Source organism: Dermacentor andersoni, chromosome 6 (assembly GCF_023375885.2).
Source record: "Dermacentor andersoni chromosome 6, qqDerAnde1_hic_scaffold, whole genome shotgun sequence".
Classification (NCBI taxonomy): domain Eukaryota; kingdom Metazoa; phylum Arthropoda; class Arachnida; order Ixodida; family Ixodidae; genus Dermacentor; species Dermacentor andersoni.
This window is the reverse complement of record NC_092819.1, coordinates 25,126,284-25,149,756: the sequence shown is the minus strand read 5'-3', so window position 1 is coordinate 25,149,756 and position 23,473 is coordinate 25,126,284. Positions and strand designations below refer to the sequence as shown.

General features: G+C 42.2%; 3 protein-coding genes across 3 annotated transcripts in view; 2 read left to right on the top strand and 1 right to left on the bottom strand.

Annotated features, from left to right (window-relative positions):
- The window catches only part of RpL24 (ribosomal protein L24), a 493,457-nt gene that overhangs the window by 303,673 nt on the left and 166,311 nt on the right, over positions 1-23,473 (top strand). The gene's annotated exons all lie outside the window — the stretch shown is intronic.
- MTF-1 (Metal response element-binding Transcription Factor-1) lies at positions 110-17,358 on the top strand. The gene is made up of 8 exons (XM_050170444.2): positions 110-384; positions 3,101-3,321; positions 4,893-5,043; positions 5,632-5,763; positions 6,089-6,162; positions 7,645-7,751; positions 8,425-8,635; positions 9,641-17,358. Exons 1-8 carry the CDS (start codon positions 179-181, stop codon positions 10,090-10,092), a joined length of 1,554 nt encoding a protein of 517 aa, XP_050026401.1. The 5' UTR covers positions 110-178; the 3' UTR covers positions 10,093-17,358.
- The window catches only part of Cep97 (centrosomal protein 97kDa), a 155,387-nt gene continuing 151,168 nt past the window's right edge, over positions 19,255-23,473 (bottom strand). The window contains exon 17 of the mRNA XM_050170422.2: positions 19,255-23,178. Within this exon, the coding sequence (XP_050026379.2) occupies positions 23,092-23,178 (87 nt within the window). The 3' untranslated portion in view covers positions 19,255-23,091. The remainder of the gene's footprint in view (positions 23,179-23,473) is intronic.

Genomic DNA, 23,473 nt, shown 5'->3' with positions numbered 1-23,473 from the left:
TTGAAAGTTTTAGATTTCGGTTTCTTAGAAAACGAAACAAAAACTAATTTTAGGCTGCTAGAGGCCGCGCCGATCGCGAAGCTGGTGTGGTGGTGTATTTTTAGCGAATCTACTGAAGAAACCTTCATGTCCGCTTGTGCTCATCGGTGTTCGCGAAGTGGGGGCTATCTGCCAAAAAATGGAAGATGATACGTCGTCGTCGGGTCCCACAGCTAGGACTGTGGGCTTCAACGAGTATCTATACGACAGCCTAGACAATACTACCTTCGGTCAGCAGATATTCTCTACGAAAGACGGCATTTTCGATGACTCCAACGACGGCCAGAACGCTGCCGAGGACCTGGGTATCTTTGGTGAAGAAGACCACGAAAACGAAAATGCGGGGTGAGCCTTGAATCTGAGCTACTGCTCTACCCTGTGACGATGTCGAAGTGCACGTGATGGCCCAGGCCATTGATGAACGGAGTATTGCTTCTGTGGTAACTTTCCTCTTGGAAGTTGGCGAGTGTTTTTACCCTAACATGGTTATCATCGCTCTCGAAAGTTGTGTTTTCCTCGAGTGATTTCGGCCTGCACTTATTTTCTTCCTGGGCGTCACGTCACGTCTAGAGATATGCCACACAACAGACTCAAATAAGCAGCTGCGGCGCGCTTCTCGAACACGATAACCCGGTCATCGGTCGAACCGCTTGAATGTCCCGGCGTTTGTCTGGCGGTAATGCATTCGTCTCGGTTTTGCCCACTTGGAAGGCTAATCTCAGGAACGTAGTGGTTGCCGCCAAGAAACCAGACCGCGAAACTTGATTACTGTGGCGGACGATTGTTCCGCGCAGGACGAATGTGACCTTTTTTTTTTTCCTTTGCGTTCTGACTTGCCGCTACGAAACGAAAGCCGATACCGCTTAGCAAGTACGACGCGACGTCATACGCCAAGAGCGGAACGCGCATTCGTCCTTGAACCTGTGGAATTTCATCGAAAACGTTTATGATCCGAGATGTTTTGAATACAGATACTATAGTTCAGTGCGATCAGCTGTTTTGCAGTCCCGTCACCCCCGCTTGTTTGAAAAACGACTTGGCAGTGCGCCTGGTTATGCAACAGGCGGCCTTCGTCAGTGCATTTTTACCCGCGTCTGAGGAAAGTGAAAATAGTTCCAGCACCACAATGAAGTTGGACGCAAAAGGATTTGACAGAAGCGTCAGAACGCCGAAATATGCGCTCCTAGATCATATTTCATTCGGCTTGATTACTGTTGAAACTACAATGCCCGTTTAGTTTCTTGCTGTAATTTTGTTGTCCCCTATCCAACAATAAAACGTTCAATTCGCCATTTGCTGCATGTTTGGCAAAGGTGTCTCGCTGCTTCAAAATAGTCTTGTTGAAAGCACTGGGGTACACAGGTTTGCCGTAACTATGTAGGTTTCACTAGGGCATTTCGCTTGATGAGTAGGCGCAGTAATTGTTCACATTTTGTGCTGTTCCAGCAGTGAGGACGTGCACTTGAGGTCTCATTAATGTGTGGTGTGTTTGCCTTACCATGGCTTCATCAAATACTCCTTCATCTGTACACTGATAATGCCACATTTATATGATCTAAGCCATTTTGTTTATAAACAACCTTTCCCCTTTGCTAATCTGATATAATAAAATTGCTGTCTCTCTATATATAGGATCACTTGCACGGTATTGCTAGATTGCAATTTTGGAAAAGGATAGTCGAGCTACATAGGTATACCTATGAACGAGAAGAAAGGGGGTTAACCGAGGGGCCCGATATAGGTATACTTATGTAGCTCGGCCTTCCTCTTTCCAGATTGCAAACTGCCCTATAGAACAGTTTTCACAAATGTTTGCAAACATGTTTGCAAAACTTGTGTTGGGTGCTATCTGCTAAAGACATAACAATTTTATGCATGTGCCAGTGCACTGTTGAAAATCGTTCTACACATTCATACAGACCTGATTTTAGCAGTTAGTGCCTATGAAGTTCTCTTTCTGTATTATGAAACTTGTGTTCTTTACCGTAGTGTTTTAAGCAAACTTGTCTTCTCTGCTTACCTAGGCACCCACACTGTCTGGTGACACACGAAATTTGTCACTTACTGCAAAACTTTTTCAATTAGACGTTTATCTAATATTAGTGAAATTGACAGTAAGTAAAACTCACACCTTATAGGCAGTGGGAGGCCTGATAGCAATTAAATTGCATGTTTTTGTTAGGCATAAAATGTACATTGTAGGAGAGCACTTGTACATTTTGACAAATAATCATGTCTGAACAATATCATCTTTAATATGTAAAGGTGTAAGCACCTGGATAAAGTCGCAAGTTGCCTTAAAGAATAGGTTTCGACGGTGACAGCAGCTGGTGATTTATAGAGTGAAAACATATGGGAATATACAGCTGTGAGCTGTGTGGTAGGGGAAGTCATCAGTTTGTAGTTGCATTTATGTTTGTAGCCAACAGGGCTTGCCAGGAAACTTCCACAACTTTTGTCCCACCTTTTATTTTGTGACTTTTATCGCTCAATATGGAAGGGTGAGATTGTCATCTGCATAGTAACATGTAGATTATGTTGCATTTAAAATTGCTATTGGCATTTTATCATTTAGGTAAACAGGTGCACATTCACTAAACATTGAAAATATGTTACTCAATCATTGTGAAAAAAAAATATGAAAAAATCTCAAGCCATCGTTTCATTCTGACACTGTGTATTTGTAAAGCATTTCCAGAAAAGGTTTGTAATATGGTTTATTAAATGACCTTCATGTTTTTAAACAAGAACACTATGATATTGCTTGCTCACAAGTCCACGGGCAGAAAAGGCCAGCCGTTGTTCTTGTGAAAACACTTCAATCAGTGCACGCAGTAATCAGCAGCTTGGACAGCTTTGTTACCACAATAAAAACCTTAGTATAAATGGAAAAATACTGCATGTCTGCTTGTACTGAATGACAACCTGTCGGCAGCAGTAGAGAATCGTAGGCACATGTCTCTATGTTATTGCAGTGCGGGAAAGGTGCGTTCAGGCATTTGGTTCCTTCAATCACAAAGGTTTCCCTTTATCTTATCTTGCATGTCTGGCTGGTTTGCAGGTATATTCAGCACACCATATCGGCTGACCAGATCTGCATGCAGATCAATCCAGGCAACAGCCCGATGCCAAAAAACCCAACCCACGCCACACTGACTATTCAGAGCCTGAACCAAGAGACTCGAAAACGTGAGATAAAGCGCTTTCGGTGCAACTATGAGGGCTGTAAGCGCACCTACAGCACGGCAGGCAACCTTAAAACACACCAGAAGACTCACACTGGTAGGTTCTTGCTTGCTACTGATCAGCTCTTATTCTGGTCCTATGATGTTAGGTGCAGTCAATCGCAAAATTTTACGGAAGACAAGATTTGAGAAAAAGCTGAATATCTAGGCAGCCACACAATGCAGTCTAGTATTCGCATTTTCAACCTCTACTAGTACATGTGAACAACATTGTGATGTTCGGTTTTGCTGACTACTGTTACAGGCTGCTTGGAAATTGAACATTTCCAGAGATCCTGTGGTCTGTAAACTTTTGTGGTTGACTGTACATGCCTGGTGAATACATATTGTAATGTACACATGACCAGAAATGTTTTTAGAATGTATGTACTGCAGAAAGTTTCACATTCAAAGCATGAAGCCTGAAAAAGTAGACACGTAAGCTAGTTACTGTTGATTTACAGAATGCATAATGTTAACATTGCCAAAAAGAATATGCAGTGAAAAGGACAAGCAGTGACTTCAGCTGATGTTTTACTGAAAAAAATGAAACCAGTCATACATCTACTGGATATAAAATTGTGCGTCAGCGATCAAGGTCTGATGGATTGCATTGGTGTGAAGGAGAAACCCACAAATCATTTGTCGCAGTCCTATTGCACACCTGTTTCAGAAAACAATCTTCTTGCAATGCAGACTAACAGGGAACATTTTGAAGTGTTCTGCATAGGGTTAACTTGAAAGGAAGGAGCACATCTCAGCAAACTTGTGAATGGAAACGGGGAAGTCTAAATACGTAGTTATTGCCAGTGCACAATTTTTCATGCAGTAGATGTATGACTAGTTTTATGCTTTGAGTAAAATGTAAGCGCCTGGTCCTTGTCGGGTCTTTCTTGTCCTGTGAGTCCTTACAAGTACTGTTGCCATCATGCATTCTGTAAATGAAGCTTGTCTGTGCCAGCCCCACACTCATGTGTACACTGCACCAAAAGTTGCAGGATTTGTGCTTGGGCCACAACGTATGTGTGTTTTCTTGTGCATTGCATATTCTGAAGACATTTTTGGGAAGATGTACAGTACATGACAGCATCTAGCAAACAGAACAATGTCCTAATCTTAATTGCTTTTATTACTTTTTAACTCGCAAGTTTTATGCAGTGTTCAAAATAAGCGGTGTTCTTGTGCCTGGTCCATGGATTGTGCATGATGTGATGGAAACTATAATATTTATTGACAATGAGCTGTTCATTAGAGGAAGGGTGATTTGCTCAGTGGGCAAAATTGCATATCGCCCATTGGTTGTATACATATCCGATGGCCGCTTTTATTGCTTTTTGTCTGTTGGGCGTAAAATTGGTGGCTGCAGGAAGTGATGCTCACTAGTGGCCATGTCATTAGCATTCTTGCATGTGAGGCTCCTCCATTTTCAGTAGCCTTGTTTACTCCATGCTCTTCACATAGCATGAGTTGGCACCTTTGTGTTCCTGCACTTGAATGAGGTCATTTTGAGCACAGCTTTGGGAGATGTTTCATTTACTGTCTCTGAAGTTGCCAAAAGGCAGATGTAGTTCAGAGTACGGAGCCAAAAATTTTCATTGTGTGCGTAACGCATTGGCGTCTCCCTGGCAGGCGAGTACACCTTCGTGTGCGCGCAAGAGGGCTGTGGCAAGGCTTTTCTCACCTCGTATAGCCTCAAGATCCACTTCCGGGTACACACGAATGAACGACCGTACGAATGCCACATCTCAGGCTGTGAAAAGACCTTCAACACTCTCTACAGGTGAGGCGATGGCACCCTCCTTATTTTTTTATTCTTCTGATTATGTTTTGAGTTGGTCTGTTAGCAGTTTACAAAGTGATTAGCAAGCTGTACTTTCAATTTAAAATGCAGGGTGAATCCTTTGCGCAACATTGTGCACATGAGAAAGCAGACGGTGAGGAATACAAATGACAGTAGTTTACTTTTATATCACATACAGGTGGAGGGCTCCACAGGATTTTGTCGTACGGGGAATGCTTAATGCATCTGAACATACGAACATTTTTGCACTCCCTGACTGGCGTTGCTTCATTGGCGGGGAATCAAACCTGCAACCTTGTGATGCAACACCTGTACCGCTGCTGGAGCCAGTGATGCCAATTTTTTATCTGCCACTGCTTGCGCGTTCTGAGAGGTGTAAAAGCATATTCCATACAAGTTCTAGCATTTTTTTCAAATTCCCAACTGTTTAATTTTCCAACTGTAATTTCCAAATTAGCTGAGCTAGTCATGGCTAGACAATACCAGCTCAGAAGCCTAGTCATTGTGATCATCAACATGGTGCAACATTTTCAGCAACTATAACAATGCTTTTTTCTTCTGTGATAGGCTGAAGGCCCACCAGCGAATCCACACAGGAGAGACGTTCAACTGTGGCCAGGACGGCTGCGTGAAAATCTTCACCACCCTGAGCGACCTCAAGAAGCACACTCGCACTCACACTGGTGAAAAGCCTTACAGGTGATTGTTTGTGCCGCTTCTCTTTGTCACACGGGAGCTTGGACCTTTGACGCATGTCATCCACCCACATAGCTTCAAACTTCTTGTGATGAGAGATTTCTTTATAGATTATCTGAAGTTTAATTAAGCTGAAGTTGTATAAGGTACAGTTCAAATTAGAATTGTTAGTTATGCTCTGGTGAAGTGACCATTGGTTGTGCTGCAGCCATCGTGGCATAACTGTGGCTTTGTTCAAATAGTAGAGGCACGTGTGTGCATGTAGGTTGGCATGTATGTATGTGTCAAGCATAGCATGTAACAGCTGTGCTCTTTTTTTCTTCCCAAGGTGTGACGCAGATGGGTGTGGGAAGTCATTTGCCGCTAGTCATCACTTGAAAACCCACATAAGGACCCACACAGGTAAGCTCACATTTTGTAAGATTCTTTTGTGCATTTCAACGTATCGGTGCCTGCTGAACTTTCCAGCTTTGTTGCTCTTTGTTGCTTTGTTATGACACTGCTGCAACAGCAAAAGAGATAACCTGTAGAGGTCACAAGTAAACCACTCCCACCTTTGACCCGTCATGCGACAAATCATTTGTTTTAGCGGTGATCTGAAATGAACAGGTGGTACACACTCCCAACAAAAAGAATACAGGCCTGCCATATCACTTTTGGCTCGTTGCTGTTGAAGTATGGGTAAGCAATGCATTCGTCGCATTTTTTCCTAAGCATATAAGACAGCTGTATCGTTCAAGTTGATGAACTAAATGAGTGTAGCTTAATTATCATCAATTAAGTTAGCCTTGACCATTTGGCTAGTCAGTGTCTAAGTGTATCAAGTTGCTGAATAATTTTTCTTTGTGATGCCAACTGAGCAGGTTTTCCTTACAAGGAGCCCATATGAATGTTCTCTGTAACTTCACATTACATTTCGGAAAATTCAGAGTTTCTCATGTTGTTTAACCTAAACTTCGTTGCAATTGTTTGGCTTCATTGGCAAATCTTCAGTTTCGTAAACACTCGTAACGTCTGTCGTCTCGCTTGGCATTGCTCAGTCAGACTGCTGTTTCTTCTCAGCTTTATATGCATGTACAAGAAAATACATGTCATTTTCCACCAACTATGAGGTTCCCAAGAAAACGCTTACTTTTCCTAGACTTGCTCAAGCCCTTCAGTGTCGTAGACTGATAGTGGATGCTTCTCACTTCTGCTCCTCACTTTCTCATAAAGGATGACATGGAGCTGCACAGTTTTAACAAAGAGAACAAAAGGAGAGTAAACATTAAATGACTCAAACTTGGGTAATTCAAAGTTCTGGTTCTTTCAAACAGATTAAAAATTTTAGTTGGCCTGATACTATTTAAATGCATGTTGAGGCCCCTTAAGTTGGAGAGTTTGTTGGCTTTAGTTAACTAAAACTTCTTGGCTTTCTGGGGCAGAGCAATGTGGCCAAAAATGGCTAAACTGAAAGTTGTCATGTGACATGAATATAGGTCATGCGACGTGAATATAGTTCACTCATAGAAATGCTTGCATGATTGGTATTCATGCTGCTTGGTATGTTGATCAGTGTCGCTACGAGCCATAACTGCTTTGGAACATACCCTATTCTACTTTGGTTCACTTATAATTCTGGCGAATAAAAAAAAAGTATGTGGTGCCTACGAATTGGTACTTAGGAAATAATGCAAATTGGCAGTATGTTCATTTGCACCACTGTCACGTAGAAAATTAATCAGTGCATGACAGATCACAAGCTAGTGTGACAATTTCTACTAGCTACATGTGTGACATTATCTTTGTCAGTGTGGCAGTTACATTATAGTTTTTTCATGCTAAAATTTGATAAATCAGGCAGTGTAGTGTGTGAGAAACTTAATTTGTGCATTGGCTCCTCAGGGGAGAAGCCCTACCTCTGCACACAGGATGGCTGTTTGAAAACATTCACGACGCAGTACAGCCTCAAGACTCACGTTGCAAGGCATGACCGGATACAGGGTGATGAGGTCCGTAATTTTCTTGTCTATTCAGCAATATTCTCGATGCAGTATGCTCTAGCAACAGTAGAGATGAGTATTAAGCATTATAGTACATATTTCTATACTTTTAGGAAATCAAGCAGATCTGTCTCACCGTGTGTAGAGGCTGGGTAAGCTAGAAAGAACATGAATACTATACTAAAGATAAGTGTCAACACGACATTCAAATTTCCTAGCCAGTTCCCTGTGAACCCATTGGTTTCAGGAAGGCCGGGCTGAGAATGCTTGCATTTGTTCTAAAAAACAGGACTGTATTGTGTTTGAAAATGAATGAAAGCTTAGTATGGCAACCTTTGGGGGTTTTTGTGCACGAAAAGGAGTATCTAAATCAGATTGAAAAACCTTGTGACTAATGGCATTGCCACATTGTCATCATGAACACCATTGTTTGGTAGCAAAGTACAAAAAAAATGTTTGGCTTTCATTTTTTCTGCTAACGGGTGGGGAGGGGGCAGCATTCATTTTTCTCAATATAAATGCAGACGTGGTTTTATTAAGTAACCTACCAGTCTAGAGTTATGGCGTTCTTATTCGAAGCAATTTTGCTGCCATTTTCTTTTTCAATTTTCTTAGCACTGCGCAAACTGGTGAATGGTGTTGCCACAGTTGCTTCCCTGTTGCAATATTTTGGCCCCTGCAGGGTCAGGTGGTGACGTTTCACTTGGACGGCGTGGACGTCGACATCGATGACCCCTTAGAGGGGACTGCAGACTGTGAGGTGGACGATAGTACGGCCCACATGATTCTCAACACCATGGTGGGCACGACAGCAGCCGAGCCAAGTCCTGGCAACGGCGGACTAGTCAGCGTTCCCATTCAGGAAGTGGATGGCAGCAGCTCTGCCCTTCGAGGTAATCACTGTGGCCATTTCTCACATGCTGCATGGGGCTACATAGCACAGCTTTGTTAACTCTGTGCGATCAGGAATGCAATAATATAAGGGTGTGAAAGGGCACACCAGATTTGTGCTTAAGGTCAGTAATTTTAATGCAAGAGCATTATTTGCTGACCCACACTCAGTTTAGCCTGGCTGGCTAGGTATCTGTCTAGCCTCAAAACAATGGCCACGTAAAAAAGAAAAAGCAAGAAATTGAACTCGGGCCTGGGGAGTGGCATGATAAGCGAGTACCGACCTTGGCACAATGCTAACAGCTGGCAGTGGGCGTGAAATTGTACGCATTACACTTCACCACACACTGTCTTATGATAGCTGTCTCATGCACAATAGATGAAGTGAACAATGAAGTAATGGAGTTTGAATAGTGTGTGTGTTTGCGTGCGTGAGTGCGTGCATGTGTGTGTGTTGTGTGAATGCTCTCGCATAACTTAGACAATCATTGTAGATGGGTTCTGCCGGAATTTTTCTATTCCTGCACTGAAATTAAAGTTCTTTGGGAGGATTCTTCAATTTGAACAGTGCAGCAAATTCCAGTGACTGAGGTTATGGCTTGCACATTTACAGGAATCACTGTTTGAAGGCACATTATGTTTGCTTTCATATTCATGTAGAGTACTGATTTGCCTGGAGGCTCTGGAGCTATAAAGCTGAATTAATATTAATACTAGAAGGAAATCTGGTGCTTACAGCTGAATGCAACACAAGTGTGATTGTTCAGACAAAATAGGAATGATGGGGGCAAGGCATGGATTTTTCAGAACTTTGCCCTTCATTCTTTGAACAAGTGGGCTAGTCTGGAATCCTGCAACTCTAACTCTCTGCAACTCATCTCTCTCTGTCCTTTGTTTGTTCATTCAGCTGCAGAATTCTGCCAGAAAGAAGTTCACATGGTGGGAAGTACAGTCATCCCTGTGCAAAAGCTGATTGTATTCTTTTTTTTTTTTTCAACTCTGTGCAGCCTATGCCATGATACCCCTGGACATTGTGAGTAGTGGTTCCGGACAGAGTGATGCATCGCCTAAGGTTGCACAAGTGCTGCTGCCGCGGACACTTACTGTTGACTTGGCGACGCAAGTTGGCAAGCCAGAAGCAACAGTGGCGGTAGATGACTTGGTGCCAGATGTGGAAGTCGTGATGCCTACAGTGGTGCCCACTGTGTTGCCGGCAACTGTTCACGTGGATGATCTGGACATCTTGGGCATCTCGGCATCAGAGGCGGACATATGCAACTGCCCGGACAAACAGGAATGCGAAAATGGGAACTGCAGAAATTGCCCCAGCAAAGTGATCAGTGTCTGCTGTTCCCCGGACATTCTCGCCAACACTCAAGGTCAAGATGGTGTAGGTGTACCAAGAGCTGCTGCTGACGGTTTGACAGAACGTGCCGGCCATCGGGCTTGCTGCTTATAACACCGGCTTTTTTCATTTGTGCTTCAGGTTCCGAGACTTAAAAAGACAAAACATCTTAAATCTAGTGCTGACAGTGAACATGTTTGCAGGATTTCTTGCCTTGCCTTAGAGGAGCTAGTAGGGTTTCCTAACTGTACAGCACCAGTTCAGTTGACTGGCATCCTGCCAATTTTCATTCGGCAGTGATTGTTTCAAAGTAGGGCAAGGGTAATATTTCAGAGGTTTTTTTGGGCCTAATGCTAGCGTTGATTGCTCTCCCCAACAATTGTATAACTGCTTTGTTCTGGTGCCTTCTTTGTGGAAGCCGAGGCAAGTACCTGCAGCATGTTGCAGGTACCGCAAGTACCTTGTGGTATAAGTGATAGAATGGTCCCATTCTATGGTTGATCATTTCCTGCCCACCTCTGTTTAGGGCATGTACATTTTAAAAGACACAATTGTTAGTGAGCAGCAGCACTTACTCTGAGCAGGCACCTCTTAGGTAAAGGGCGCACTGGGAAGTGAAAGCCAAGTGCATTGGTAGGGTGTGGATTGGCGACCTGCAGGTTTTGTACTTTCTCTTAGCAAAGACTGCACATAACTGTCTTGTCTTGGCTAAAACAGTGTGGGCCCCCTTCATCTGTTTAATTGGCATGATTGGAACCAGTTCAGAGCATTCACCGATTGAGCACCGACTTACTGAAAGAAATGTGCTGTGTGCTCAACGTGCTCACGACAGGGAATGAACTTATAACTTCTGCTCAAATAAGCTTTTTTTGAACAATAGATAGCGCCTTTATTAACACTTCTTGTTATTGATTCTAGACTTGTGATCGACTTCTTTTATAGTGCTGATGGCTTAGATTAATTTTTTACGTAGTCACTTGTTTCGTGAAAATAATATAGCTTAGTACATTGGGATTCTGAGGTGCTGATTAACAAACGAGGCTTTTGGTTGAGAGTTGCGGCCACAAATAGATGAAGTTGTAGTTTCTCAACACACAGTCTTAGATTGGAGAATGCTTCTTCATTAAGGTGCATATTCAACCACAGCTTTCTGGGCATTAGGATTTGTTTTTAGCAGATTTTTTTTCTACTACTGTTCAGACGAATTGAGGTGAGTGTTGGGTGAGTGAACGCTACATATCCAGCATGCTGTTTTTTACCTGCAAAATTTATTTGTATTTTCTTTTAGATATGTTATTTGTGCCTGCAACAATCATCTTTGGAGTGAAGGTAGTACCTTGAAATGGCCACTTCTATACAAAGCGATTTTGCTTGTGAAGCTAAAAGCTGTTCTTTCTGTTGCTCTTAAAGCTTTTAACTTTGTCACGAATATGCCCAAATTTTGAGCGCAGCTTTTGTAGTGCGCTATGTTTACAAACTATCCTTTCTTGGCGAGGGGGGGGGGGGGGGGGGCTTGTTTTAGAACCTTGAAAAAGAAACTTTAAGATTGGTTTTAACAAACAACTTTAAGAGCAGCTCGAGGCAGCATGCCAGAAGATGTCGCACTGCCGAACACTTTACCGTTTGCCATACAAGCCAAGGTATTTCACAGGAAGTAGGTATATCGTAGAGCAGTAGTTGATATCATTCCGAAGATAATTTCTTTTGATAGTGCTATGTATACAGAGTATTACAAAGTGTATAAAGCCACACATAGTGTTATTGAAAGGGAAAAGTACTATAATATGACTCATGTGATGACCGAGTCTATTGTGAAGAGCTTTTGCAAGTGTAGCTAAGCTGAGCAGTGCCCCCCGAGCGATGTGCACTGTCAGCATCCTACTAGTACGTCCCACTGTGATAGTGGATGGGTCCCATTCTTGGTAAGCTGTTGTTACTGATCACTAGCTAAATCTTTAACTATCAAGTGCTTGTGTTGAAAGGCCTTAGTCACTTTTTTTAATGCACTATAGTTGTTTTAAAGATGCTGGTGTGACAGAAAAAAAAAAAAAAGACAGCGTTGTGTGCTTTAACACTATTCAGTTACTTCATGTATTTTGATCATGTCTTCACTCTTTGGACCCTGGTATTTGCAATCTGGCTTCTTACGAACGCTGGCACACAGTGCAGCAGTCCTTGAAGATTGCTTAAAACAGTATGAAAATCTGACTCAATATGTATTTACCATGCAGAATCTTGCAGTGTGCTGCAGTAATGTGTTTGTAAGCTTTTGACAGCATTATTTTAGTTAATCAAGACTGCTAATTGGGCTAGTTGTAATGTTGGATTCATGGTTATGAAAATTCAGTGCCAAACACAAGGGAACAAGAAGGAAGTGTAGAAAGTGTATTATTTCGGTTACTTGACTTATCGAGCTTTCTACACTAAATATCAAGCATGCCGTCTCAATGCACATAAAGAAACATAGTGAGGTATGCAAAATTTGCTACGATATGCACTGAATTGAGTTTCTTGATGTTACTACTGGAGAGAAATGTGGTGCTAGTGTCCCAAAATGACGGCCACTACAACATAGATTTATCCACTTATTCTTTAGGGCTTGTAGTGTCCTTGCTGCTTTTTATAACTTTATTGAAGCCAATTCCTCGCTGCATATTTGTTGTATGGGAGTGATAAACCTCATTTAGGTGCAAAATGCTACTACATCTGAGGAAAATGAGTAACAACGCTGGATGGACACCGGGACGTGACTGAGACAGACAAAGCGCCGACTTTCAACCAGTATTTTATTGCACACACAGCAATATATACAAGACAGGCCCTTGAATAGGCAGGAGGGAGAGAACATATAGTTTGAATATATTTTCAGAAACATAGCGATGATGGATAATGTGAAACTCGCACAACTGAATGGTTGCCATCATCCGTGTGCAAGATACGCGAGTTACTTCGTGAGGAGCAATACCAAAGGCACACTCATGCACATATTGCCTTTCTTGTCGATGCGAAAGGCCTGATATATCTCAGGTGCACACTGGTTACCATAACACCTTAGTATTTTAAATGTCAAACATTGCACGGCAATCATACCGGGAGCTATGCATGGCTAGGTGACTGCCAACACACCCTTTCATTAAATTTAAATGTTCTCTGAGGCGGTCATTAATACAACAGCCAGTTTGGCTGATAGGGAATGACTGCGGTTCTTGCATGCGAACATTCCTCTTTTTGATTGTTGCATGTGTCACGCCTTAGCTGTTCTAAGTCATAACATTCGGCAATGGAGGACAGCAAATTTTCCGTGTAGCCTGCCTGGAGTTGACGTGTTTCGTTCCTGCACGACGAAACTAGAACTACTGAATTTCCCGATAATAACAAACTTAGGTTCCTTGACCTTGAACTGTTCTTATCTGACCATTCGTGCTGGCAGTATGCCCTCCGTTCCAAGAAGAGCCTCCTACCTTACATCTCGGCGCATTTCAAACTTGTGAAGCATGCTATTGCCAAATGTTGTCTAGGGGCTGCCTTGTTGAGGTTGTGCCTTCACACAATGCGCTGCAGTTTTAATTCCCAGGTGCTCACATTGCGAATGGCAGGCTACCTGGACAATTTACTGTCCACCATTGCCGAATGTCTTTTAGCAGATTTAAAACAGCCAAGGCGTGACAAACACAACAATCAAAAAGAGTAAAGTTCGCATTCCCTATTTGCACCAAGTGGCTCATCGTATAAAAAAGTAGCGCATAAAGCAGGCATTAGAATTGTTTTCTCAGCAACAAACAAGTTTTCCATGTGCCCAAAGTGAATAAGGTAGACACAGGGCCTCATACCTGTAATAAGAAACACACAAAAAAGCCTGTTGATTGCTGCAACACTGTAGCATATGAGATCCCCCTCTCATGCGGTCGTTGCTACATCGGCCAAACTGGCCATTTTACTAATGACTGCCTTGGAGAACATTCAAATTTAATGAAGGGGTGTGTTGGCAGCCACCTAGCTGTGCGTAGCTTCGGGTGTGGTTGTCGTACATTGTTTGACAAATGCAAAATACTAAAGTACTAGGGTGACCAGCATACACCCGAGATATACAAGGCCTTTAGTATCGACAGGAAAAGCGATATGTGCGTGAGTGTGCCTTTGGTATCACTCCTGACGAAGGAACTCGTGTGTCTTGCATGTGGATGATGGCAACCATTTAGTTGTGCTGTTTTCACATTATCCATCGTTGCTATCTTTCTGACGATGTATTCCTACTACATGTTCTCTCCCTCCTGCCTACTCGAGCCCCTGGATATATTGCTGCGTGTGCAATAAAATATTGGTTGAAAGTCAGCGCTTTGTCTCAGCCACGTCTTGTGGTCCAGTGCTATTACTCATTGAAGACATGTACCAACCAGCCGATGTTAGCACGTTATTGCTACTATATTTGACTGTTATCTGTATCTGAATGTTGCAGAGAACTAGACTGTTCTGCATATCAGAAAAAAAAATTTCTTCTTGGCAGTTGTTGCATATTTAATATCATTAATATTTAGTGGCATGCATATTATTGATATTGCTTATTTATTTGTTCAAAGTTATGTCATAAAACATTTTTTGCAAGCTTTTTGTTCAAAATACTCCAAATAGAAAAATAAGTTCAGCTGCATTTGCAAAGTATTCTGCTAAATTCAAAAAAGAAAAGGAACGCACTGGTTTCACAGGTAGAGGCTGAGAAGCCAGAAAAGACATGAAAACAAAAGACAGGTAGCAGTGCTGGTTTAACGTTCACCAGCTTGCAGTGACCATATGAATTTTGACGGTACCTGCTAGGGCACACTTAATTTTTCATTGATAAAGTTGAACTACATTATATCGTAAAGGAGCCACAGACTGAGCTGAGCAAGTTTCAAAAACTATTACTGCGCTGCACCTGCTCAAGTACGAAAAAATACATTGAACATCGCAATGTTACTGATGTAGCAGTGTTGGAATTTAGCCGCTAAGTGGGGGGGGGAAGAACTTTAGTGTTCGTTTTTTCTCCTAGTAATCAGCCTTTTTACCATAAACTTAACGAATAATAGAGATTAGAAAGGGTACTTAATTGTCTAAACTCGCCAAGTGTTTCTTTTTAGTGTCCATAGAGGAATTGTGAGGAAAGCACACTGCACTATCGAACCTCAGAGACCAATAAAGAGGTTTTTATAACACAGTTGTATCAATCAGAACGGAAGAAAAATCTGTGTAGTTGAATTCATCATACCTGCCAGGTTAAACGATTGCACCGCCACATTTCCTCCAAGTGGTCTCAATATGAAACTGTGGTGTGCGGAAAATGAAAAGGTGCTTGCAGCTTTGTGGGAGAAGCACAGGACAGCAGTTCGTTTTTGAGACTGCATATTAACACCATACATGCCACTGCTACCTCTAGTTTCACGAAACCAAAGAAGGTGGAGAATTAACTTTTTGAGATTATACGTGCAAAATGTTCATTACAGTGTGCGATTCTTTAAACAGTGACATATCTACCACTCACAGCAGCAGTGGAAACTGAAAGGTTTATATTTCAGCATCAGTACACCTTGTGAAGGGATATTGGGGCAAATATTAGGCTAATGTGGGTTGGTAGGTTACATGTTTGGAAAGCCAACTGAGTGGCTTTTTTTAGCAGAGCTGCTTGTTACATTTGAACTGACATGAAAGACGGCTGGCAGTGCGACTGGCTCCATCTTACCGTAATGCCATGGATTGTTCCAGCATCTGGCCGAGTCTAGTTGGATGTTTATCAGTGAGGCAGGATTGCACTGGCGTTTGACGATAAGTTAAAAACCCAGGCAAGCAACATATTTAGCAAGTATTGTGTGGTGGCCTTTTTGGTGCAACCAAAAACCGGCACCTAGCACAAAAGCTCGAGATGAGGACATAATAGAAAGGCCACTTGCTTGCGTCTTTATTTCGAGGTTCTTGCACTGAACACCAGTGCCGACTAGGGTTCGGAATATTACGAAACTGGAATCGGGCATGTAATGCTGGCGTAAAGTTAGTCTCCTCTTTCTGCCCTAATAAGCTATTGTCTCAAAACTAATGGAAAATGGGATATGAAAGAGGTAATATAGCTAGTGTAGCCTATTTTGATGCTTCACTTTAAGTGGTCTTTGAGAAACAGAATTTACGCCACCACTGAAGGTACAGCAACAAATAGCTGCATTACATTGATTTTTTTTTTTTTTTTTACGATGCGTTTTTTGGGCATTTTATTGAATTTTTCCGCAGAACTTGTTGATGCTACTTCACAATGTGGGAGCATAGCACCTCTGTGTAGGGTTTTTTAACCTGCCGAGGGGAATACTACATGGAAGAGGATGGAAATAACTGAAGCAAGGCAGGATTCCTGCCCTACACTGACATGTGAATGACACATCATCAACATTTTTGCTAGGTGACCTCTTGTCACTGTCTTCACTTTCTTAGTGACGGCATCGTCCTCTGGTGCAAGGAAAAAAGAAATGTGTGGAACTGTAGGTAGATCTAATATTTGCCTTTAGTGTCATTAAAGAGCAGCAGTGTAGGATGACCTGTGCAAGAATAATCTGAAATGTAAATGGAGTGTTGTGTATACCAAGCCATCAACATTGCACACTGTGCTGTTGTGTTCCATGTGATAATCTCATAACGCTTGCAGGGAGAGTGAAAAATAGCTTCTTGTGCTCTTGCTTGTGTGGATGACTCGGGGTTAGATGCTGCTCAAAGTGCTGGCACTGTGAGACAGCTTCATTCATCTGCTGGGCAGCTCAAAGGTGTTAATGAACAAGTTCCTCTAAAGCTTGCTTATTATGGGCACCTTATATTCACATGAAGAACTGTTGTGGAGGTGCAGGAGTTTGTTTGTGACAAGATTCATGGGCTTTGGTTTGCCACATGCACGCCATTTCTTAGCTCTTGCAGAAATGCTACGCTGCCGCTCTGAGTCACACACACTGGAGCTCCTTTATAATTATTTGTTGTTGCCGAACAAAAATGTGATCATTACAAGTGCCAACTGCAGTGCAAGGATTCAAAATGCTTTGTTTTGTGAGCTTTGGAATCGCTGTGTTGACAGCTTGAGTTTGTAACAGAAGCAGTAGGGTATATACTGTCATTTATCTGCCACACTACATCTGTGACATCCCGCCCAAATTACTACAGTAGCTATGCACTTAGGGTCATTTCAAGGCGTGTTTCATCACGCTTGATAGAACTGATGATGCAATATGTACATAAAAGGTGTGCCCTGTGGGCACCTTATCCACAGATTGCCTTTTTTTAATGTTTGCATGTTGTTCTATGTGACCGAGTGATGTTGGAGCGCATTATGAAAAGAAAACCTACACGAGATGAAATAAACCAGAAAAGCTCTACGAATTTTAGATCCTGTCTGCATATTGAAGCTGAAGGGGAAAAAAAGTGGGTGGGGTGAATGGGGCTCCTGAGGGCATCTTTCTATGGAAAAATGAGTTTGCACATGATTTATGCCATTTGTAAACTTCATGCTACAGGGAATGCCTCTTTTATCCTTTCATGACCCCCCCGCACACACACTTGCTGCAGTACTGGTTTGCCGCATTGAGTCATTAATTTAGCCTCGCTCTGCAATATAGCCTGTTGGTTAGCTTAAAGTGACTGCTCCAGAAAGGTGCTGGTTCCAGGTTCGATCCCCGGACCAGAGCAAAATTTTTTCCTGCACTGCAAAGTTTTCCAAGAAACCAGTATGGGTTTTCTTTGTAGCTTTATGCTACTTTTGGGTGGATGACAATTTTTTCTCTTTCATGAAAAAAAAAAGTGAGAGAGTTACTGTTACTCACCCACAGGTTATTCCTGGCAATGCTTGAACATGCAGCGCAAAACTTTGGATAAGTATAGAGCAAGGTGTATGCATGACCAATTTATTGCGATTGTTGCCAAGCTGAACGGTCTTATGTTGTGTCCCTGCATTCTCAAAACATGACTTCGATGCTAAAGATGGGCTCCATTAAGCTTGTACAACAGCACCACCTTTCGAATGAAGCAGATGTTGTACACAAATGACAAGCATCAGCAATTCCTGCAAAGGCGAGTTGCTTGAGAATTGCGTGATCACTCCAATGCCTTTGAGTAGATGCTTAAGAACCTGGTAACAAAATTCTTGTTCAGGGAATCGCTAAGGGTGTTACTGAAGTGCAATAACCACTCTGGTGCTGCCCTCCATTTAGCAGAGTCGAGGCAGAGCTTTGAGTTAATTGAATTATGGGGCTCAACATTCCAAAACTGCATAGTAGGTTATAAGGGATGCCATAGTGCATTGCTTTCGGATTAATTGTGACCATCTGGGGTTCTTCAATGTGCACCCAAAACATGGTACATAAATTACATTTTACCAGCATTGGAGTATTCCCACAGCAATCGGAAATTGTATGTGTGACCTCATCTTTAGCAGCAGAACTTCGTAGCCAGTGACTGGGGGGGCAAAGAAGAGTCAGTGTATTTGTGAATGTGAAGCTAGTGTGCGCATAAGTCCCTGTCCTCTGCTGTCCCTGTCCTCTGCTGTCCCTGTCCTCTGCTGTCCCTGTCTTCTGGAGCTTTGCTAGTGCCCTAAAAACCAGTGGAGTGAGAGAAACGGTTTCTCCACAACTACAGACTTAAAGCTATGAAAGTTTTTCGGAGGGCTCGGTTCATGGCCCAGGGAGCGCTGCAGTTGTGCTTGCGGTGCTTTGGAAACTTTTGGCAGTGGCAGTACCTTGGTGAATTCGTAGTCGCCAAGCACTGTCAGTTATGAAAGGAGTAAAAGTCCTAATGCCCTGGTTAAGATGCGAGGAAGCACTTCCCAAATTGTTTGAGTTTTTGCCAGCTTCAGAAGACCTTGCTGTTAAGTGGGTTAATTTAACATCTCTAAAAATGGGATCCAAGCTGAAAGAAAATGAGTGCTCTGCCATCTGAAGCTTGGTCACAGAAGTCCTGCCCATGATATGTACTGGTGAGAACAATGCTAGCAGCACATGATCTCTTGCATACTGATGACAACACCAACCAGGGCTGTAATGATGGTCCATCAGTTTCGGAGACATCACTTTTGGTGCACTTTCATTGGATAAGCCAGCAGACAGAAAGTCTATTCACTCCAATGAAATGCTACATTTGACGTTGCATCACACGAAAGTGAAACTATCCCTGAAAGTGACCAACCACGATTACAGCACTACAATTCTGTGATTGACACAGCAACACTGGGCTTAAAAAAAAAAAAAATTACTGGAATGACTGAAAGCAGAAATGAGACACCACTGTCAGATAAACTTCATGTATTTATCTTGGCTAGGTGTCGTAACAAACCAATGCATTCAGAGTTTCTGGGCTATTGTTAAATCAACACTTCTTTATGACATTCTTGATAATTGTGCAAGATTAATGTGCAAGCTATTAAGCAAGCTTGAAATCTTTTGTTCACACCAGAGAGCTGCGCACCAGAAGCGTTGCAGATTCATTCATCGCTTGCTCGACCATCGGTGCCAAAAAATTCACTTGGTCAATTTAATCGAAGGACACCTTCGGTCTTGGTCACAATGTCTGGAAGAGCATTGCAAAGGTGTTCTGACTAGAATGCTCTGAAAAATATAGCTTGAAACTACTGAAACACGCTACAAATCAGCACAAGACATTTACGCTAAAGCACATGCATATTGGCACTCTCCATACACACTACAAATGAACACACAGAGCAACTGCTTTTATATCTGCTAGGAAGTGGGGAGTGGCAAAGGGTGGGGGGGGTGTCACTAGATAGAACAGGCAAAAGCAATAACAAACTACAGTAAAACCTTACAGCAATGAAATTGAAGGAGGTGTGAATTTCCTCTTGTTACAACAGTTGCTTCGCTATAGCCTTATATGTTTCCAACCACAGAGCTTTCAATAGGATCTACATTTGTTACATTTGTTATTACTTTGCTACATTCCCTCTTCATTACAAGGTTTTACTGTGGTCACAGCGTAGCTGCATTGAAGCAGCACAACCACATTGGCACGCTATGTTCTAGGTGGCCACAACATGCAGAGTGTCTACTGGATGGAATGCCTGCTAGCTACAATGAACAGTGAAGCAAGAATAAACACGCACGTGACTACACAGTGCGGCCGCTAAAGTACTTGGTCGTACCCCTAGCAGTGACCTTCACAGGCTACATCTTAAGCCATGAGCTGTTTGTCATGTCAAAACTGGCAGGGACAAAGTTTAGACACGGGAATTAGACTTCTCATTAACATTGCACCCTAGACACTCGCCTACATTATTGAATTGCTTGCGCATTAAATGCTTTCAAACAAAAAGTAACACAAGTACTCCCATCATTGTAACTGCCATCTTGTTTGCTAAAGTTATTCCACACAGTGTGGTTATAATGAGGCAAAGACTTAGTTCCTGTCGTTTCTGCATAGCTTTCTCATGTTTGAGAGAAAAAAAGTAGTTTTTCAGCCTTCCGCTGATAGAAATTCAAGATGGGTTGAGCTGGTTTCAAAGGATGTTGAATCTGTCCTGTGTCTAAGTAATTGCATTGCACAAGTACAAGTAATTTTAGATTGTGCATGTCTTTGCAACAGTGCAGGCCAGATGCAGTGTGTTTGAGCGGGACAGCTTCAAGCGTGCGCAACATGTCCTTGCAGTATATGCACCTCAAGTGTTTGTAGCATGTTGCAGATACTTCAAGCAACTATATGCACATTTGTATATTACTTTCGTACATGCTGCATTTTGATACACAAACAATGTAAGCAGACAGACACGAGCAGCTTTGGGTGAAGAATGTTCAGGCAGCTGCTCTTGCTGTGCAAATGCTCAAATAGCTGGTGCTGTATTCCAAATATCCTTGAGCCCTTTCTGTATTCTTGTTGTGCACAAGCCTTCTGTACCAGATCGGTTCATGCCCACTGGCCTCGGTACTTCTGGATAGAGTGTCATCGAGCATCCACCATCTCCAAATGTTATTACAAAATAATTAGCATGCTGTAAAGTAGCAGTTTGATGCTTTCAGTAGCCAATAAACGCGTGGCTTTATTTCCAGCGTGATGAGACTTGTGCTCGAATGGAATACGAAAGAGATCACAGCACATTAAGGACCAATCCAAACCACAGTTCTCCTTCGTTCGAGGAAGTAGTTTGCCTCATCAAGGAACTGCTAAGGTACAAGCGGTGGTTCCTCGTAAGAGCTGTGGACACAAGCGGCACAATGGAAGCCAAATTATACCGGTCTTCAGGAACTCGCAGAATCAATGATCAAGCTTAGGGGGTGGGCAGTGAGTAAACAGCTGAAATAATCAAGTACCAATTCAAAATGAAAACAATAAGCTTTGATCCATGGTCTTACAATGAACAAATGTTGAATGCGTAATCTAGTTGCAAACTGAAGAAGTGCTGCACTTGGAAGCAGCTTAACAAATAAATGGTTTCCTTTTAGTCACCAACATTAACGTAGCAGAGAAAGCACTTGATTATTTAAGGACAGAACAAGGCCCTGTAGTACTGCAAGTGTGGAAAAAGTGGTCTGTTTGGCATTGAAAGAAATGAGAAAACTCAAATGACGCACGCCTTGATGTGTGCAGACATGCACAGTCTTCAGTAGCACTCAAATGCAGCAATCTTTGGAGTTCCACGTTTGAGTGCACCTGTGAATAGTTGCCATGAGGCTAATGAAATGCAGTCTTAGCTAGGACATGAACACTTGTATGCCCTGAGATTCCTTTATGTGTTAGACCACATGACATAACACTGCCATAAATTCCAGTGCTGACTACCTATGAATAGATCATCAGGCCTGCGCCCAATCTCTGTAGAAATTCAGAAAGCTGCACTAAATGCCTGGATGTATAATTGGGGCTCCACTGTGACTGCTTTGCAGCCAGAACCTTGTTACTGGAGTGGAGAGACATGATTTGCATGTACTAAAAACACGATGCCTCGCACTGTAATCCAAGAACAGTTTCGCTTTTATGAATAAAATTAAGTTGAAGGTTTTCAATAACTAGCTTAATTTATTAAATAACTTTTGCATCGATGACAACTTGACGATTAACATAAGAAACAACCAAAATATTCGCTTAAAGCTGCTTGCCTGCTGGCATTAACAGCAGAGACAGCACAATGACTACCACAACACATAAATTTGAGCAAAAAGAAACAAGCTACAGAAGACAGCACATAAAATGACAAAATGAGCATTGCCTCAACAGAACTAAATATAGAGTGGCATTAAAATAGCATCTCCCTAGCAAACATCTCGTGAATTGAAAAGCTTGTAACAAATGCTACCGGGTGGTTGTGTGGTGAACTGGGCAAAACTTGGAATGCTGAAATTCACACGTGGTTAGTTGGTTTGGCAGTGCAAATGCTAGCTCCACTTGTCAATTGCAGAGTACCTGCAGTTCAGAAGATATCAGTTTGTTTCTGCACCATGTCGTCATAAATTGGTCGAACAAATGCAAACTTTTCTTACAGAAGGAATATATCAGTGTGACGAATATATAATGCAGAAGAAACGATAGCTGGGCGAGTTGGTACGCAATACATTTTTGGATGTAACAAAGCAAGATGTTTCTTGCCGATATCGGCATGCAATGAATACATGGTTATAACGTGCATTGGATGCAACAATGGCATTTTCATGTCAGTGGCGACTGCATTGTAATGAGGCCCGACTTATTCGAACTGAACGGCACCTAAAGGGGAGAGTCCAAATCAGTTTCTCTTTCACCATTGCATGGTAACACAGATGCGACAATCGCGAAAGCCTCGAGGGCACGTTCTCGAGCACTGCCAATTATGCCAACTTTCCTCGTGTAATGAGCGATTGTGTGAAAAAACGCTGAAGCACCAAGTTACAAAGCCTTGTATGATACAGCGAGGTAAAATTCTTTGTATACAATAATTACAGAGAAAATAAATATTTGATGCAATGGCTTGAGTAGAAAACACAAGAGACCTTTTTTTTTCCTTCTGCAGCTTTCCAATGCAAACATCTCGGAACTGGAGCGGTAAAAGAAAGCGCAGCAGTGCAAGTATTGTAGAACAGTGCAGGAGTTTTGTGCAGCGAAGAAACCACAGAGGAGAATGTGAAACTGCGCTGCAATTCTTCATGGCTTGGCAAATGCAGCACCCAAGTGCTCCATGCTGCTGTCTGGGATGGCCAGCTTCATTATGACAGCTTCCAACCTCGCCAGCTGTTGAAAATGAGACGAGGTAATTAAAAGTGCCATTTTTAAGAATCTTTGCTGCATCAGATACTTGATGTTAAAATAAAGAGTGATGCTGATGCACAGCCTATTTCTTAACTCCAAAAAGCTCAAACATCTTCCTGCACCAGAAAAAGTGTCTCATTCAATTTCTGACTATAAAGAGTATATCCTTCAAAAAAAAAAAAGAGCTAATGAATTATTATTTCAGTAAATATATGGTTAGTGTAGTAATTAGTTCTCTGAACTGTATACAATAAAAACCTCACTTCAGCATGTCAAA

Excerpts from the sequence above, each read along its gene's own strand:
- MTF-1 (XM_050170444.2), top strand. The coding sequence starts at position 179 with ATGGAAGATGATACGTCGTCGTCGGGTCCCACAGCTAGGACTGTGGGC. Across the intron at positions 7,752-8,424 it reads ACCGGATACAGGGTGATGAG|GGTCAGGTGGTGACGTTTCA; the intron begins GTCCGTAATTTT and ends TGGCCCCTGCAG. Across the intron at positions 8,636-9,640 it reads CAGCAGCTCTGCCCTTCGAG|CCTATGCCATGATACCCCTG; the intron begins GTAATCACTGTG and ends AACTCTGTGCAG.